This window comes from Pholcus phalangioides, unplaced genomic scaffold (assembly GCF_987345545.1).
Source record: "Pholcus phalangioides strain wild (caught in Gottingen) unplaced genomic scaffold, Ppha-v1.0 ptg000007l_1, whole genome shotgun sequence".
Taxonomy (NCBI): domain Eukaryota; kingdom Metazoa; phylum Arthropoda; class Arachnida; order Araneae; family Pholcidae; genus Pholcus; species Pholcus phalangioides.
Window position 1 is genome coordinate 6,052,047 of NW_028301600.1, and position 19,894 is coordinate 6,071,940.

Below are 19,894 nucleotides of genomic sequence, written 5' to 3' on the forward strand. Positions count from 1 at the left end.
TTTTAATTAACAACATTGCAAAATACTATATTTATACAGGGTAAAATTTTTAAAATATCTCCTGACAAAGATTGTAATTTCTGCAATTGGGAAAAAAATGAAACATGGTCTCAGGTAATTTTGGAATGTCCGACATAAGTTCTAAAGGAAAAAAAATATCTAATATCCTGATCGATAATAATATATATATATACACACATTCCTTTCTAACAGACACAAAAAATACTACCAAACCGTAAACTTTTTCTTCTTTCTCTCTCTCCTATCCTAAAACTAAATTTCATTTTAGCAGACAGTGAGGACATATAGATATCTATGTCCAGCGTTCTAAAGGATTCCCGGGAAAAAGAAAGTCAATGAATACACTATTCGCTATTATCTTCCTCCATCCCGCTTTCTATTGTTAATTTTTTTCCCCTTGCATAAAAATTTGTTTGCTTTTCATGAATTTTTTTCCTAATTAATTTTTTTTTCATTCTTTTTGTATTTTCCTGTACTTTTTCTATATTGCATCTCATTTTGTAAACATGTTTAATGTATATGTGTGTATGCTGGGCCGCAACTGGATGCTTGATTACCCGGGGCAGGTGCACATTTTGGCGCCCCGTTGTAGTGTTGAAGGAGAGATTTGAGAATAAAATCTGAACCCCGTCTGGTCCAGGGCACTAGGCCCGCCTGCTCTCCCTGGTTGCGGTCCTATGTGTGTGTATTCATTTACGTGCACAACTTTCCCTTCCTGACTTTTTTTTTCCTTCTAATCTTTAATATATTGTATATATATTTCTTTTAATTTAGTCGAAAGTATAATCATGCATGCTTCTCACTTGTTTATTTTTTTGTTTTTTTTTGTTTTTACTCCTCCTTTTTGTTTATATATAAATATATATATATATTCATGCATTTATTTCATATGAAACAAAAATTTAACTGTTCACCTTGTTTCCTTGTAACGGGGCAATTGGCCCAAAAAAAAAAAAAGATTATTATTATTATATCCCCATGTTTACCCAGTTTTGAGGCTCAAATTTCGGAGATTAATTTATATTTTAGCTAAAGGAAAAAATTTTGATGTTGAAAATTAAAGTTTCTAAACTAACCAGAACATGAAAGCAAGGGCAATCAATGCCAAATAAATTGTATTTAATGAAAGAAGTACATCAAAAGTTGGCTGTTGCAAACATAAAATAGCTTCAAAATTGAAATATAACATGATGGAAATATAGAATCACTATAGAAAATAAGTGACACCAAAAAGGGATAAAATTGATGTGAATTAATGGCATTCACTAAACAAAGAAATTTCCACCAAAAATTTTAGAGAATGAAAGTTCTTATTCATCATTTTGTGGTTATTTTTCTAAATATAAAAAAAGGATTGGAATGTTTTTCATGCAGTTCTACAAAGAAAAAAAATTTCAACAAAATGATTAGTTGTTCAACATATATACATGATCAAACTGATTTTAGCACCTATGCATTGATCCTTGATGTAATTTTCTAAAGAAACTTAGCAATACATGCAACAAAAACTAACATACAAATAAGACTCTAGCTTCATAAATAAATTGAAGAAAAGCGGTGCACAGTAATTTGACAGTGTTTATCACTTTTCACATACTCATTTAATATAAAGTAATACTGTTTAAAAAACATGCATTTTTCCAGTAGAGAAACATTTAAATATGAATGTTACTCCATTATGATGGGAACAAATCAGATATCAATTTGCTTTCACTTAGTATGGGAATCAAAAAAAGTAATATAGTCTACTACACTGAACTCAGTAAATTGGAAACATTTTTTCTATTTTTCTAAGATTAAAACTTCAAGCATTAAAAAAATTTAAATTTTAAATCACATCCAGATTAAACTGCATAACATAGCACATGGCTGAAATGTATTTTCTTCTATGAATTTTATTTTTAACACCTTCGGTGAAAGCTCGCTCCATAATGATATGCTAGGCTAGAAACTGCATGTAAAGCAAATGACAAAGTTTTCCAATTGCACAAAGAAATAACATTCTGATCATGAAAAATTTTACAAAAAATTCACAAGTACTTTTAAACATGGTAAACATTGTAGAAACTTTGAAGAATTTTCCATAAATCAATCTTCATAGAAAAAAAGAAAACAATCTCGAAAGTAAATTTGAATTTATAATAGTCCTTTTTTATGTAGTTTTAAAAATAACTACATTCAAGCCTATAATAAAACTCTGACAGTCAACAAAAAAAGTCATTAGTCACATTTCATATTAGACAACAACACATGACATGAGGGCATGTGTGCTACTATACTATAGCATACACCTGAAGAAGACACTTGAACTAATTTACTTGATATTCAGAAGTTCCATTGAAGACAAAATGTTGAGCACTTTATACAGGTGGTAAACATGTTCTTCGATTGCAGTTTTGCGAAAAAGAAAAGTCTTGTTGAATAGATTCTTACAAATAAATAGGAAGGACTTAACTATTGCTTTCTTAAAACAACATAGAAGAGTCACTAGCCCATAAACTATAACACATACATGTGATTTTATCAAAAAATATTCCCTCGATAAATATATTGCTCATCTACTTGGATTTATCTTCAGTGCCAGAAGTTGGATGGAACATTATTTCCAGCTGTGTATCCTATATTGGCTGTGGCAGTGTCTTTGCTATACATCTGCATCTGTGCAGTTGGCATAGATGTAACTGGTGCCCCAGAAGTATTCCATACATTTCCTTGAATCTGTAAATTTCCCATTTGCTGCTGCACCTAACAAAAAAATTTAGTACTGAGCTTATGAGTAACAAATGACACTAGATGGCAAAACAACAATTGATTCATTAACAAAACATTCTGCTAATGCAATCTGTTTAACTCATTTGCATCATAACTCCTAATATTGTATATGTTATAGTAAATGTGATTAATCAGTGATTATCCACTACCACTGGTTATTATGCATAATCACCACAATCATCTCTAAGTTTGATAAATTTTTCTATATTTATCACTTTTGCTGATGATTATACATAATTCCTAAATGAAGTTGGTAAATATGATAAATATGGAAGAAATCATGCAGGAATATCAACTTTCTTGAATCCTAAGGTGACTCAACAGTACACGTAGCCTATCCAATAATGTACGTATGGTGAACTCTTGCACCTGCTTCTCGCTTGCACCTGCCTAGTCCAGCAAGTGACAAAAGATAAGAAGACACACACACACACTCTTAACTGTCTCGAGATCAGTCGGTCACATTAACCAGCTCGTTATTATATTTAAAATGTTTAATATTCCTGTGAAATAAATTGTGTTAAATTTCAACTTCAAAGTACGCTATCAAAATGCTTCAGTGGTGACCCTTATAACTTTAAACTCACGTAACCTCAAAACAAGCTGAACTAACAAGCCATGTGTGTTTCAAAATTTTAACCTTGGATTATTCAAGAAAGTAGAAAGTTCAAAATCTACCAAGTAAAATGCTGATCACTAGCGGAACCAAGAAAATGTCTCATCGTGAATTTGCATTTATTTCCTTTCTGGATTGAAAGCTAAACAAGGTGACGAACTTTGCTCTGCCGAATACAAAGATACAAGAATGTATACAAGGTTAGTGTGTTATATTCCTTTTTTTCGCGAGCATCCACACTCATATGTTTCATAAACACACACACACACACGTCGGTCGATAACGCTGATTTTCTGCAAGTCAGTCGTGTCACATTACAAATTTTCCCCTTTTGGAAACAAAACATAAGATTATGGTTTTTTCAGGTTGAATCAGCTTTTCTTATGTCAGGCATCACACAAGATGAAACAAAATTCGCTAGTTTAGTTGCGTCGGTTGATTCAGACACTCTTAGTTACGTGAATGATTTACTCTATCAGCCCCCTGACACAAACAAATACAAAGCTCTGAACGAACGGCTCATACCTGAGTTCGCTGACTCTGAAAGTCAGGAAATTAAAAAATTGCTCAGTGACTTACAATTAGGGGGAAAAAAAACATTATTTTACTGCAGCAAATGCGGGAATTGGCAAGAGAAAAATTAAACGATGATTTTTTTGAAAAATCTTTGGTTACAAAGACTACCGTCTGAAATTCAAACCATCCATTCGGCTTCAAGAGAGGAAGTATCCCAATTAGCCATTATAGCTGACAAAATCCGAGGTATCCGCAGAACATACGGTTTATTCAGCAAATCCGCCAGAGTCAGAACTGACCGCTGTGTGATCACCTAATTTGGTTTCCTTGCAAAAACAAATCAAAAACTTAAGCTTGCAAATAGAGCGACTGTCTAGGGAAAGAAATCGACCTCGATTAAAAAATAAACATCATTGGTCTCACAACAGTGGTTCAGGCCACCGATTTCCTCATGGTAAAAACCCAAACAATGGCCTCTGTTATTATCATGACCCTTTCCGTGCTGCTTCTTTCAAATGCAAACAACCGTGTTCTCTCTCTCAGGGAAACGAGTAGCGGGCACTGCCTATACGGATACAGATGGTGGCGAAATAAGGGTTTGAGTGTCAGCCACCGGTTACTAATAAATTGTAGTCACTTGATCGACACAGGAAGTGATATTTTGTGTATACCACCACGAAAAGATGCTCATGGAGCCACCGATCTGGTACTTTTTGCAGCCAACCATTACAAAATAAAAACATACGGCACAACCCTTTTACACCTTTTTTGGGCTTGCGTAGATTGTGATTGCTGAGGTATCTGTACCCATAATAGGCACTGATTTCCTACAACACTTCGGTCTATTAGTGGACCTAAAAAGGAAACGACTCATAGATTCTATTACTAATCTCAGCATTGGAGGTGATTCCAAGCCCTGCTCTCAAACCGCAGTGAAAACAATAGATGGATTTTCTCCATATCACGACCTCCTGAAAAAATATCCAGATATCACAAATCCAACAATCAATTTCAAGGAAGTTAAACATTCTATGGAGCATCATATCCAGAAAACAGGACCACTTGTTCATTGCAAAGTCGGACGACTGCATCCTAAAACATTTTATTTAGTCAAAAAATAATTTGAATACATGTTAGAAACAGGCAGTTGTAGGCCATCAAAGAGCCCCTGGGCATCATCCTTACATGTCATAGATATGCCAGCTGGTGGTATACGTCCGGTGGGAGATTATAGGAAGCTAAATAATTAAATACTCAGACAGTGCCTGACAGGTACCCAATTCCCCACTTAGATTTTTTTCACGCACTTTATTATAAGAAAATATTTTCTAAACTAGATATTTTTCGAGCTTACCACACAATTCCAGTACATGAAGATATTCCTAAAACTGCAGTTATCACACCATTTGGGCTGTACGAGTTCCCATTCCTAAATTTTGGACTCTGCAATACAGCTCAGACGTTCCAAAGATTCATGGATGAGGGTTTAAGAGACCTACATTTTTGCTTTGTTTATATATATATATATTGATGACATTCTAGTTTTTTCTAAGGATCGTCACTTGGAGTTGCTATTCAATCACTTAAACAAATATTGTATCAAATTTAATGCCTCTAAATGTGAGTTAGGTCTTAAAGAATTGACATTCTTGGGTCATGTAATAGATGAAAAGAGTATCAAGCCCTTGCCTGAAAAGGTCCAGACCATTTTAGAATACCATAAACCTAGCAACTTAAGAGTTGAGGCGGTTCTTAGGACTGGTAAATTTTTACAGAAGGTTCCTGCCACAAGGAGAAGAAAAACAAAATGTCTTGACAGAATTTTTAAAAGGGCTCAACTAAAAATTTGAATCACAAAATTGATTGGTCTGACGAGGCTTCTACAGCTTTCAAGGACTGTAAACATCAAATAGTCAAAGCTGTACTTTTATAGTACACCCATCTCCAACAGCTCAATTGGTCTTGAGTGTTGATGCTTTAGATGTAGTAATAGGGGAAGCCTTGAATCAGGTGGGAGAGACATTAGAACCCCTTGGTTTTTTCTTTCAGAAACTTTCCTTGACCGAAAAAAACTATAGCGCTTATGATAGAGAATTGCTTGCTATATTTGCTAGCATAAAATATTTTAGATATATGTCGGACGGTAGACAATTTAGCATCCTAACTGATCACAAACTGTTAATATATGCATTTAAAAAAAAATTGGAAAAATTATCACCAAGGCAAAACAGATAGTTAGAATACATTTCCAAATTTACAACTGACATACATAATATTAAGGGATCAGAAAATTTGGTTGCGGATGCTCTATCACAAATTGAGGAAATTACAATACCATGTTCCATCAATTACACTGAAATAGCGGAAGCCCAAGTAACAGATGCGGAGCTAATGAACTTGTTATCGAAACTTCATTGGACTTAAAAAAGTGACACTGCTTGACTCTGACTGGGAACTGTATTGTGACGTTTCTTCCGGGAAAAAGTCAGACCTTACGTTCCAAAGGACTTCTGTTACCAGGTTTTCCATATATAAAAAAATGTGTGATTACTGTATATCCTCCTCAGTCCTAGCTTCACCTATAGGAGTACTAGAAAAGTAGATAGCACTTAGAAAAATTTCCACCTAGCTAGTCCACAGAGTATTATTCATACTTATCTGTTGACAGATGAGTATGAATAATTTACTACCAGCATCTAGAACTAATTTTTAGATCTCTGTGAACTAGCTAGGTGGAAATTTTTCTAAGTGCTTTCTTTTCTAGTACTCTTATAGGTGAAGCCAGGACTGTGGAGGATATAGAGCCATCAGATTTTTTTTTTGGAGGCTAATGTTGAGCTTCAGGATAAGGAATACAAAGGTAAAGGGTATTTCAAGGCAACAAAATTTCAGTGACGTAGTTCATTATGCAAAATTTCAATGGCACATAAGTTGTTTTATCACAATATAAAAATTATATCCCCAGAAAAACTGTACAGATACAATCATCTAATCTCCAATTTTCTAGCGTCAAGTATATCTTATAGTTCCCTGTGCATTAATAAGTTCCATACATAAAAGTTTGAAGTTTGTTTTAATTTCCCATTGCATACAAAAATTAACTTTTTCTTTCATTACTGAGAAATCTTCTGATTACTCTGAATAATCAGAATTGACACTTCTGATATTCTGAAATTAATATCAGAAGTGTGTGCAAAACAATTGTTGAATATACAAAACCGAAAATGTGAAAACACAAAATATTTATATTGTTTCAAAATCACACATTTAACTAAAAGTATACCTGTTGAACACTTCCAACTTGAGTAATACCAGGAAAACCATTAGGTACAACAGTAGGATTGGTAACAGTAGCGAATCTAGGCATAACAGGAGCAAAACCTGGCTGGCTGAGGAATATTCCACCTGCTGCAAAAAAAAAGTAATAAAAATAATTTCGAAATGAACATACACTTACAAATAAATGTACATTTTACAAACAAAACTATCAAAATATGAAAATGCAACAAAACTTTCAATCAGGAGGAGCTGCAGAAAATTCAAGTAAAACAAAACAATGAAGATGAAAAACAATTCATGCAATGTCAAACATTGTCTAACATCGACATCCAATGACACAAAAGAGAAAAATAAATCTAGAAGGTATGATAAATAACTTTTTGTATTTCAAAAGACATTTGCCGACTGTAATGAAAAAAATATAACAATGTTGATAATGAGTCTATTTAAATAACACAATCTTTGTCATCAAAATCCAAACAGATGTTCAAATAGAATACTATTACAGTGAAACCTGTACAAAACGGAACATCAAGACACTGACACAGTATTCCATTTTAGACAAATTTTTATTTTATAAAGTGCAAATCGAAGCACTTATCACTGAACAGACTATATTTCGATTCTGTTTGAGACAGGTTTCCTTTTTATACAGTGTCCGTCTTAGACAGGTTCCACTGTGTTAACACATAGGGAAAGAATTTAAAATAAGTATTTTAACAAGGTGTATTTATATATTTGCATACCTTTTCATTGCATATCACATGAAGGGAAACACAGCTACCACTTTCTTATCATGCATATCCCCCTCTCCCATTTGTTTTGCTTCATAATCTAGGGCACTAAAGACTTAACACTTCATTACTTTTGTCACTGCCACTAGAATTTTCTTCAGACTTTGCATCTTTAGATAAACCACAACCATTACAGTCACTATAAACAAAACATTTTCTATTTGACCTCTAAATCATTCCTTTTTTCATCACTATCATAATTTTCCTGCAGCCATGATCACTACCAAAAAAAGAAAAATATATGCAAAGAAATTTTTTTTTCTTCTCTAACTCTAGATGAAATAAAGGAACAATGGCCATAGGAAATATATAAAATACTAATACACCTCCACAACAGGCAAAATGCCTTATGGCTGAGAAAAAGTTTCCCCTAACAAATAGGGATGTCATATATTTCAAAATTACAGCAACCCAATTAAAAAGGCAATTACAAAAACTAGAAACAATATATATACATGATAATGCTATTAAAATGCATTAATAAATGCTTAATGTTTGCTGATGATGTAAAAAAATTTTCATGTTATTAATAATGCTGATGTTGCTTAAAATGACAAGAATCTATTAACAAACTTGATTTATGGCGTAAATTGTATTTAAACATTGATAAGTGTAAATTTATTATCTATAGTAGGTGTGCTTTGTAGTCACACAAATTTTTAAAAATCTTTAGGACTTCCACATCTTTCACTTGAATATCGTTGAGGACTTTATCACCCCATGACACACTCGTAGTTTTGATAGTCTTCACTATATATATTAAAAACTAACACAAAAAGTCATTGAACGCACCACACATGCCTACATTGCTCTCTACCCTAGACCTGCCTATCATGAGGGAGCCAACTGTCTCCTTACACCCATTACTGACGTATCTAAAAAATGACTTTGGGTCAGAGCCAATGTTATCTGCCAACCTAGATTCAACTTCCTTTTTACTATCCCTTATCACTTTCTTCGACGCCCTTCTTTTATCAGTAAACAATGACAAGCAACCTTGTCCACTTTTATACTCTCTAAATGCTCTTTTCTTTTCAAGATAAAGGTTATGCATGCTATCCGTGAACCATAGGGGGTGCGATGTACAAACCCGCTTTTTTCGAACAAAGGGTATGATACCGTGCAAAACTGACGACAGATTCATACTAAATTCTACCCATTAACTTACCACCTGGACTGATTTCAACCTATCTTTGAAAACTTCCATTAACCGTTCTCTTGAAACATCAAAGTTAGTTCTCCGAAAACAAGGAACCAGTCTTTTGTTATCGACCCTACTTGAAGAAAAAGCAACAGAAAAAACAAATGACTCAATGACCACTGGAAGAAAACTTGTCCCCCATCGAAACATGTTCAACAAGACCCTTGGAACTAGTGAGAACTAAATTTAAAATAGCAGTACCCTCAGTGGCTTCTGATACATGCCGATAAAAAAAATTATTGAATACCAACTTAAGAAAGTCCATCATATTGATCTCCAACTAAAAGGTTCTCTCAAAAAAAAAACCTGACCTGATCTTATCGTAAACATCCCAGACCCCACACCAATTCAAATGGATCCAGTGAAGCCACCTGTTGGAAAATGTGTGAAGCTCCAAAACGTGATCAAAAGTGAGGAGCAAACAAAAAATGTCTTGAACGTTGCAAATCTCCTCCCATGAAAAGGTAACAGTGCTTGTAGGTCGAAAAATCTCTACACACCCTGTTCACTAACCATAGAATTGCAGATAATTAAGCCCCTATCACTATCGCGCTCTACCTCAAACTCAACCACCCGTTCACCCTCTAAACTGTTGTTTGTGAAGAATGCTTCTTTGACAACAGGTAGCTCCGCTATACACGAGTCCTCTAAACCCCTAACGTTTTCCTGCAACACTTCAAGCTCAAGTTCCAACCTTGCCCTCTCCAAACACCCCTTATACTTGAAATTATCAGCTAATGTCCTTTAGGCCTAAATTGAATTGGTGGATCCTACTCCTATACCTCTACAACCCCTTGGCAGTACTGGAATCACTGCCTTCTGAGTGTATAATAAGTCCTGGTATCTGAGACAGATTCACTAATATTCGCTCTTACGTGATTCATTCCCACCCACAGGATTATATATAAAGGCAACTTTCGACAATGAAAAATGTCTTGAACGTTGCTAATCTTCCCCCAGGAAGAGAACAGTGCTAGAAACCCTGAAAATCCTTACACACTGTTCCTCAGTTAACTAACCATAAAATCGCAGATGATCAAATTCCTATCACTATTCCCCTTTACCTCATCAACGACCGCCCATTTACCCTCTAAAGTGTCATTGTTCATGGAGATTGCTTCTTTATTGAGAGGTGGCTTGATGATAAGCAGTTCCATTATAACCGGGCCCTCTAAACCCCTAACTCTCTTCTGCAATGCTTCGACCTCGAGTTCCAACCTTGCCTTATCCAAACACCCCTTACACTTGAAACTATCAGCTATTATCCCCTTAAATCAGGGAAACCTCTCCTGTTGCAAGCTCTACACAACACTAGTCAAGGCATACTAACACTTAAAAAAATAGAATGAGAAATGTTAACAGGAAATTAAAACAAAGTAAAAAATACACTACAATGTAAAATATATGTAAAAGATTGTACGAAAAAATTAAGTAAAATTGCTCAACACTAAATCACGAAGAAATACATATATATAAAAGAATGCAACACACCCCTAAAAAGTATTAAGATACAAAGAACAATTTATATTTATTCGTATTAGCTAACGATCTATTCCCTAATACGAACAAATGAAAAAAGGCAAGAATTAGAGAATACCCAGGAAAAAGTATACACTGTTCACTAACACTAATGCCCAAAAACCCACGAAATTATATCACAGAAGCAGGGAAACACGAAAATGGCAAGAAACAAAGAAACAGATATTCCCTCCTATACAAGCACATGGGCAAGGAAATTGACTATTGACAAAGAAACAACAGTCACAAACCTGGTGAAAGCACAAGGAAAATGAAACGAGAAAGAAAAATAGTGTAAATCGATCGAAAATACACAACGGAAATTAAAAAAGTTGAGAGCAATCCAGTGAAAAAAAATCAAACTAAAGAGTCATTTAAGCACACAATCTATAAAAAAAATTGAAGAAAACGCTGCAGGGTATGACCAAAAAAATAAAAAAATAAAATCACACTAAAAATATAACCACATATTGCGAACTGGGCTTCTCATGGCCAAAAAATATACGTCAAAAATATTGTGTAACCTAGTGTATCAGAAAATGTGAATGAGTTGAACACTTTCCTCACTCTCACTCACACACACACACTGTTTAACTCCTTCCCTTACAAGCAATTGGCAAGAAATTTGGATCATCTCTATTTGACGAATCAGTGATAAATATTTTAACCTTGTCCTAATCTAACTGCACTTTAGAAAAATTAGAAGGAAAAAAGTGGAAGAGAAAGGGAAGAAAAAAACGAATGAAAGATTAAAACAGTATAATAGATAAGTTGATAAGAATGTAGGTGCAAAGTAGATTTCTCTTTTCACTCTCATAAGATAGATACATCATATGTGGGGAAAAAATCACTATCAGGGTATAAAATAAACCAAGAGGGAAAAAAGTATAGGGTTACAACAAAGCTTCCGATAATTAGGAGAGAGGAAAGAAAACAGAACTCATTTGAATTTATTCCACTGCTGTTTGGATGCAATATTACATCCTTGATTATAAAGTTGTCAAACTAGCAACAAATGCTTTTACTCTCTCAAGTCAATAAATTTTGATAACATTGATCAAGCAAAAATAACAATCATTGACCAAAAAAACTAAAATAATTATTCAAAAGTTGTAGCTGGACAAAAAACTAAAATAATTTCAAATTCCAAGTTGGACTATACCGTTTGGAAGTTTGCAAAACATTCCCTTCATTGCAATAAGATTTATTAAAATTCTTAACAATGTTATGATATGAAGTATTTTAACATTTTAAACTCCTTTATTTTCTTCTAAGTGTGCTTAGAAAAAAGTAAAAAATTGTAAAATGTTAATTAATGGATGTTTTTAGAACTAAAAAGCTATTGATCTCATGAGCATTGTATTGGATGCTTGTTTAAAGCATCTAGTTTATCCTTGTTTCCCTAATTCTGCTTGCCAAGAGTGGCCTACTAGAGAATCATATCCAAGACCAGGCTTTGAGTACGTTTCGCCCATTTAAAGTTTGTGTGTGTGTGAGTACGTTTCACCCATTTAAAGTTTGAGTACGTGTCAAGATTGTTTCAATCGAGAAGTCTCTTATCATTCACTCCATTAGGTATGGCTGCTTCCTCTCACAAGCACCAGCTATCCTGCAGGAAAACTTTGGAAGGAACCAGCTACTCGACAGTTCATATACTCTTTCATTCCTATGCCTTGGTTTTGATGATGAAATTGCTCATCAGAAGTGCTGCTGGCTTCCAGAGTTTTTCTCAGCATCAAATCACATTGGATAAAATACTAAAAATCCTGTAAGGGTAATTTAAAAGTGGAATGTATTTATTTTGCATAAAAAACCAGTTCTTTTGATGAAGGAAAAAAAGTTTTAAATTTTTAACTGAGCAAATTATGTTTAAAAAATTAGTTTTAAATTAAGGAAAACGAACAAGAACGTTGAGTTCTCAACGTTTAAACATTGAGAACTAACTCAAATGGACAACGGTCTCCGAACCCGAACACACAATTTTAATCAAATGATAGCCATGAAAACCTTAACTATTAGCATATCTATTGTTTTGGTAGCAAGTTTTTTTGTAATGAATTTAATTCTGACAGATTGAATTCATTCAGCAAAAACAGAACAATCTTTCCTTTTCCACAAAGTTGAAAAAAAAATCTCAAATTTTTAACTGGCACATGCTATGATTTATGCTTATACGCAACTATAAATTATTTTATTTAAAAACGTGATTATTTTTTCAAAGTTAAATCTCGAAGCAGAAAATTTCTGAAGTACAAGTAAGGGGGGAGAGAGCAATTTAAATCAGATTTTTTAAAATTTATATATAAATTCAGTATTCAAATTTGAAATGCAAATTTATGAAATTTTCATAACAGCTCTTATTTTGAATTACAGACAATACGAACCTCTTAAAAAAGCTTGCTTTAAAAACTGCTGAAAATCTAATTTAACATACAAATGACATCCAAGAATGAATCATTACATGTTGAAAAATACTGGAAAGTAGTAATAATTAAGATTTAAAAAAAAAAAAAAAAAGTCATTCAACTAACAATCATGCATCTGACATTCATTATTAATTTTAGAGTAATATTTTTGGAAAAAACACAGCTGTGATATCACAAAGTTTTTATTGAAAAAAAAGAAACTTCTCAAATGAACAAAAGCATCATTCATTATGAGCTACGAAAAATTCCTCTGTGCTACAACAAAGAAACAAGAAAGAAACATCTTCAAAGAAACATGGAGGGAAGAAATACAACCAAAAAAATTTTTGCTGTTCCTTGAAACATATATTGTTCCCCAGCTGTGACTATTGTTCTTACTGTTGGTTTGTGAAAGAATTTTGCCATACTTTTTAAGTATGCCATATTTTAAGTATCCCATGGTACAATTCCAGTGATCTGCGTGGCATATAATTACGGATCACTTGAGTGATGCATGGCATAGTTCCAGAGCACTTAAACGGCCCAAACACATTTCCAGATCACTTGGATCCACAAAACATTTAGAGATCACTAAAGTGGCTCTGTAGGGCACTGATCAATGGGGGAGATGTTACTTCAAGTGCCCACAAACTATCGAAAGGTTTTTCTCGTTTTTGGCGCACTGAGTACGATGCCATAAGAATATTTCATATTTTCATAAATCGTGGTTGATGACATAAGCATTATCCAAACGCCTCCCTCCCCCCTTGTCATCAAAAGTCAGCAAATCGGAAACCCCTCCCCCATCGATAATGAAGTAATACTTGAACGGCCCATATTTCTGGAACCTAACCAGTTCTGATGTTTGTGTCATGCACGTTGCAAACAGCCAGGATGTCAGTCTGTTACCCACTTTCATGCAAAGCTTGCAGTACATTCCAATGCCGCTGTGGTGGTCGAGTCGTCATAATGACGGACTCACGTCATGAGGTCGAATCCCACCGTCGCCACAGTGATGGTCGACTGAAGTTGGTTTTCTTGGTTCCCAACTTCAAGGCGCGAATGTGAGCCAATCTCCCCTTTAAAAAGTCTTACAACAGAGAGCAACAGACCTACAAACAGTACAAATGTAATTCAATCATAACACATCATTTACTTCACTTCTGAAATATAGATGGCAGCACTGAAAAATCAAACAACACTACATACGCACTCAGACTGTTAGGGTACACTCACAGTTACACTTCTGACCCAACTCACTAGATAGTAAATCACCCATTGATGGTGATAGACCTGAGTTGTGCTCGGTTTGAAAGAAATTACATTCCAATATAGACACTACAATCTGTCTATAGTCAGCATTCTTAACTACTTCACTTTCTCCATGGGTAAAAATGTTCTCAGAAGATCCTCTAGAAATCTTCCTTTCTACAATCTCCTTCTAGGAAAAACAATAAATTTTATCCACAAGTTTCTCCTTCTTATGAGTAACAAATAATTTCACCCCACTTCTTTAAATAAATGTGAAACTTCACTATTTCCTATTTACTTAAGAATATTACATCACACAACAAGCTGGGAAAAAAAATCACTCAAAATTGCTGGAAGTATCACAATTACCTGATTTAAAAAAATTAAAAAAAACATGCAATTTAAATAATTATTTGACTTAATCTGATTCAAATCACTGACTGGTGGTAATTCTCGGGTACTCTTCATTTGACACTAGGTACAGAATGTGCTTGCAAAGCAAAAAAGGTTAAAGACTTTTTATTTGAAAGAAAAATTTTGCTCAAAATAAATCTTGACAATGGAACAGAGCATTTAACATATAAAAGCATTCAAAATTGAAGTAGCTTGAACAAAGGGGTTAGCTTCATTTTTAACACTTCTTAATGAAGTCTACTCTTCTGTTAAAATATATATATATATTTCCTTCATTTAGGGCTAGACGAAGGTAACTCCAGCACAGTTCCTTGTGTTTCTTAATAGATGAAGCTGACACCAGCATAACATTGGGGACAAGAAAGGTGGGCTGCTTCGTAATTGGCCTGATGGAAGAAAAATACAGCTACCCTTTTTTCCTTCAAATTCCTTCCTTTATTGTGAAGTCCTTCAATTATTGTTAGATATAGCAAAAGATAAGGTTTCTCTGACAAAATGGTAAACACTCTAGGCAAATAGTAGAGAAGTTATAACCCCCAACTCAAAACATGCTTTGGAAGACAACTTCTCATTTTTCCACACAATTATTCAAATCTTTCATAGCTTTTTTACTCATAGTGTCTGCCACACTGCAATACATGGGTATATCTTCCAATCTCAAAACCATTACAACAAGACTTAGCTATGAGCCTTTTACACAGTAACATGTTTACTGATAACATTTGCCTGTTCTTGTCGCTGCTTGGTAAGAGCTCAAAAAAAAAAAATTAAGGGGAAAGGCTATGAACTAAAAAAAAATTTACTGAACCAGCCTCAGCTTTGAATAAAAATTAGAAAGGCCAAAAATAAACTTGCAAAATGTATAAGCCATGTGTATAAGAACGTTGAACATGCCGTTATATATGGAGAACGCAAAGGTTTAAATTATAATAAAGCATTTATTTAGACATGGGCAATGGTACGACTGACTCGAGCCGATACAAAAAACGTCTGCTTCAAAAGGCGGGAAAAATAACATAGATAATAATTGTGTAAGCGGTGCCATCTAGTGGCGATAGAGAAAAAGAGTATAATATGAAATACTAAGGCTACATACACAAACACCATGGCTTTATCAGGGGAAATAATGATAATATGTAACTTATTAAATGTTAATTCAAAAAGCCACATCAAATTTATAGTAATTCTACAAAACTGGTATTCAATGTTAGGAACATATTGAAGTGCTTTTGATTTTATAAAAATGGCCACTAAATTGACAGAAAAACTGTAACAATATTAAAAATGAAATGTTAGAGAAGGGCAAGATATAATATTTGAAACCTTCATTCTGCTAACAAGTTAGAAAAATAGAGTTAATAATGCTTTAAAGAGATTTTTTTGTACGAGCTGCTGCTTCTAAAAATAAATACAAACAAAATCATTTCATATAGTTTTCTAGAATATTGAAACTAATATTTTTTGGCTATTTTTTTTTTTATTCATGTATTTGTATCCTTTGAATAACTTACTTGGAAGCCCATAGACAGGAGGTACTTGAGGTGGTACAGCCTGCTGATTCTGAGAAGACCCATAAAGAGAAAGGATAGATTCTTTGGTCATCTTATTTTGTGCACTGTTGGGTATGACCATCTCTGTAAAGAGATCTGTAGTGTCATAAGATTTATTAGAAACTGATATGGTTTCAGTGGTACTGGTTGCAGGACTAGATGATGTGCTATTCTCTGGACGGGATGCACTAAGAAATGCATCAAATATATCATCAGATTGCTGATTATTAGCAACATCACCTGAAAGCAAACATTCTTAATTAAATTTTGACTGAACAGCGAACAAAATTTCAAAAACAAGAAAACATTTTATCCAAAAAATGAAGAAACTAGAATGATAGATTCCTTGATTTTCTTCCATCATAAAAAGTTGCGAATGATAAAAAAAATTAGATTTTAATTTTTCAATTTTGACATTTCTCACTATTGGAGGCTCATTATTAGAGACACGGATCCCAGCAGTGGCATTGGAGCTAGAGAGAAGAATAAGTGATGGAGCACCTGCATTATTTTAAACATTGTTCTGGGTACCTCCAGAATTTATTCAGAAAACTAAATCCCCTATACAGAGGTCTATGCGGGAGAGGCATAGGGTGATCTTCGAAAGTTGATCCTGTGTATGCCCTTGTCCCTATATTAAGCTCAAGCTGAACACACAAAGATGCACAACACTTTCAATGTGTGTTGATCTCAATTTCTAGAACACTGACATCAAAATCATGTTTTGATTTACATCATTCCACAACTTTTGTGAGATTTCCAAGTTCAAATGCCCATTCAACCTATACCCCACACAATTTAGAATAAAATGTTTTATATCTCATTTCAGATAGCACAAACCACCTAGTTTTGAAGTATGTTGTTTTATTCATGTATGTATGACTTGACAACATAGATTTTATACTTCTAAAGTGTAAGATTCTCACTTTTTTTTCAATTGTCCAATATAATTTCTTCCACTATATTTTTACTAATTTTTGTAGGAAACTGCTTAGAATATTAGTTCCACATATACAAAAGCCTCTGTTCACAAGCACAGTAGAACTAGACATGTTTTTCTTTTAATTTTACACATGCTTGAGTACATTTTAAATCATTTTGAGTCACACTCAAGCGTGAGCGACACAAGATAAAGAGGATCAGGATCTCGTTTATGAAAAAATAATTAGTAATATTTTTTCATAAACTTTTCTTATTAAGTTTCTAAGATGAAAAAAATGTATCCTAACTTACCTAGAGATAATAGATCTGCAGTAGAAGAATCTGGTTTTTGCGAGTTTTCATTCTTTTCTTGAGATTTTGACAGAGTCACAGGCTGAGCAGTACTATGTGGCCTTGGCAGTGCAACTGTTGGTTGTTGCTGAGGCAGAGACTAAAGAAAAGTCAAATGCAACTCATAATACTGTAAAGTTAAAAATAGTGCAGAAGCAATATAGACGATTATATCCTCTTATTATTAATTACAATGTTTTAATATTAGAAGTTCAAGCTGATTCCAGAGCAGAATTGAAATTTTTGAACCACAAAAAATATACACACGTACGTATAAACTTTTTTGTCAATTTTTGAACATTAAAAATTTATCATAAATTCATGAAAAGTTAGATGTGAACAAAAATATAGATTAAGTTTACATTTAACACAATGTATGCAGGTATATTGTGTTGCAGACGCATGTGTGTAGTGAGCGTTTATTAGTGAATTTCGCAGAAATTTTGTCATTCAATAAAATTATGAAAAACCCTAATCTATTGTTCCGGAAATGTTTATACCTGCGTAGTACTATCTATATAGAAGCAATGCAAACAACATACGCATTTACAATGACCCGTATTTATACAACACCTGCTCTCCACTCAATGGCGGATCCAGGCAGGGGCAATTGCCTTGCCCTTCCCCAAGAGCCTTCAAACAATAAGAGATGGGGCGATCACCCCTCCCAAGAGCCTTTAAGCAAATATAGTTCTGGGTTACCTCCTTTTTTTCTTTATTAATCCTTAATTTTTTTTCTTCTCAAATTTCCTTTTGATGAAATTTGTGCACCCTAGAAAGTGCGACCTTGAGCTTTCTTCTTCTGGTGGTAATGTCTAAAGAGAATAAAAGAAGCCATAGCCGGGTTAAAGCCCATACATACACCCCTAGTGTCTAACTGTAGTGTTTCTTTCCATTTGAAGAGGGAATACAAGTTTGGTGTGTTATAAAATTTTATTTGAATTTGTAAAATCATTCACAGAAAGTCAAATTAATTGTCTAGAACATGAGTAATTGAAAGAATAATGCTTAATGTTCCTTAACAAATCGTTAAGGCTTCAAAGCGTATTCGTGAACGCTAAAAATTGCTGAGGTGAGCGGAGCTCAGCTGTGGATGTTTGAGTTTTCAGCTGTGGTTTCCAGCCTTTTAAGTGCATACGCCAAGACGACCAAGAAAAGACTAAATAAGGTACTGAGCAAAATGAGCAGAGTCCACAGAGGGCCCACCTGGGGGTTTCTCTGAATGGAAACAAAGTCCTTTTAGTCAGGTCTAGTGACGGGTGACAAGTACTGAGCTGATATGAAGTACAAGCTACGCAGAGCCAATTGAGGACCTCTCATATGAATTGACCGACAAATAGACTACTAAACGAGACAAGCAGAGACCCCACCCAGCACCTCCTAGAGATAGAAGGCCTCAGCACGGGTTGCCATAAACGTCATTCAGACTACCTAGCAAGTTTCTCACATTTTAAACTACAGCATCCTATTTCGTTTCTTCTTCTTTTGGCGTAGAGACTTCCTGGTTGGCTCACAAATACCGCATAGTGATTGGATGTGGAACATAGAATCAGATATTTTGAGCACGATTGTTTTCCGCATAATGATGACACTGCATGAGCAGGGAATATTTTCCCGTGAATATTCCGAGGGAAATGGACTAGTTGCTGACGTCATGAGCAGCGTGATGAGGCCTTCTATCTCTAAGAGGTGCTGACGTACCTGGGGGTCTCTCCCTGATGTAAACAAAGTTCATTTGCCCGGTCCAGGTGGCGGCACGCAGTCTGAATAGATAACAAAACAATCCTGTGCTGAAACTGCCTCACAATGGACCTTACACGTGAGAGGGAAAAAGCAGCGCCACGTAGGTTCAGCTTTTTTTCTGATAGCATGTGGCCATTTAAAGTTTGAGCAGTCACATGAATTTTTCACAAGTGCAGTGCGACCCGTTACTGTAACGTACCAAAGGGCCCCGGCGTAACTTAACAAATATTTTCATGCGAAAGTTTAGTTGTGATAATTTTCCACTTGTCGTTTGCTACTACAATTACTGGATATTTCAAACCGGGCAAGCAACTCCCATAAGGGATGTTGCAATTTTGGGAGCTCAACTGGGATCGATTGCAATATGTTGCAATTTTGGGGGCTCGGCCGGTTCTCAGTAAATGTGGCAAGCCACGGGTGGAAAATACTTTCGCTTGAAATTTTTTTTTTTTTTGAAAAATTTAACATTGATTTCAGAAATGAATCCAAATATTCATAGTACGCCGCAAAATTGGGGCGATCATGTGATCAAAGTCAAATCT

At 34.5% G+C, this 19,894-nt stretch overlaps 1 protein-coding gene across 1 annotated transcript in view; it reads right to left on the reverse strand.

The window, feature by feature from the left end:
• Window positions 1-1,123: 1,123 nt before the first annotated feature.
• The window catches only part of LOC149084840 (stromal membrane-associated protein 1-like), a 54,139-nt gene continuing 35,368 nt past the window's right edge, over window positions 1,124-19,894 (reverse strand). Inside the window, exons 6-9 of the mRNA XM_089232575.1 lie at window positions 17,571-17,709; window positions 16,299-16,577; window positions 7,209-7,333; window positions 1,124-2,766 (exon numbers count right to left, since the gene is read on the reverse strand). Coding sequence (XP_089088701.1) covers window positions 2,596-2,766; window positions 7,209-7,333; window positions 16,299-16,577; window positions 17,571-17,709 — 714 coding nt within the window. The 3' untranslated portion in view covers window positions 1,124-2,595. The remainder of the gene's footprint in view (window positions 2,767-7,208; window positions 7,334-16,298; window positions 16,578-17,570; window positions 17,710-19,894) is intronic.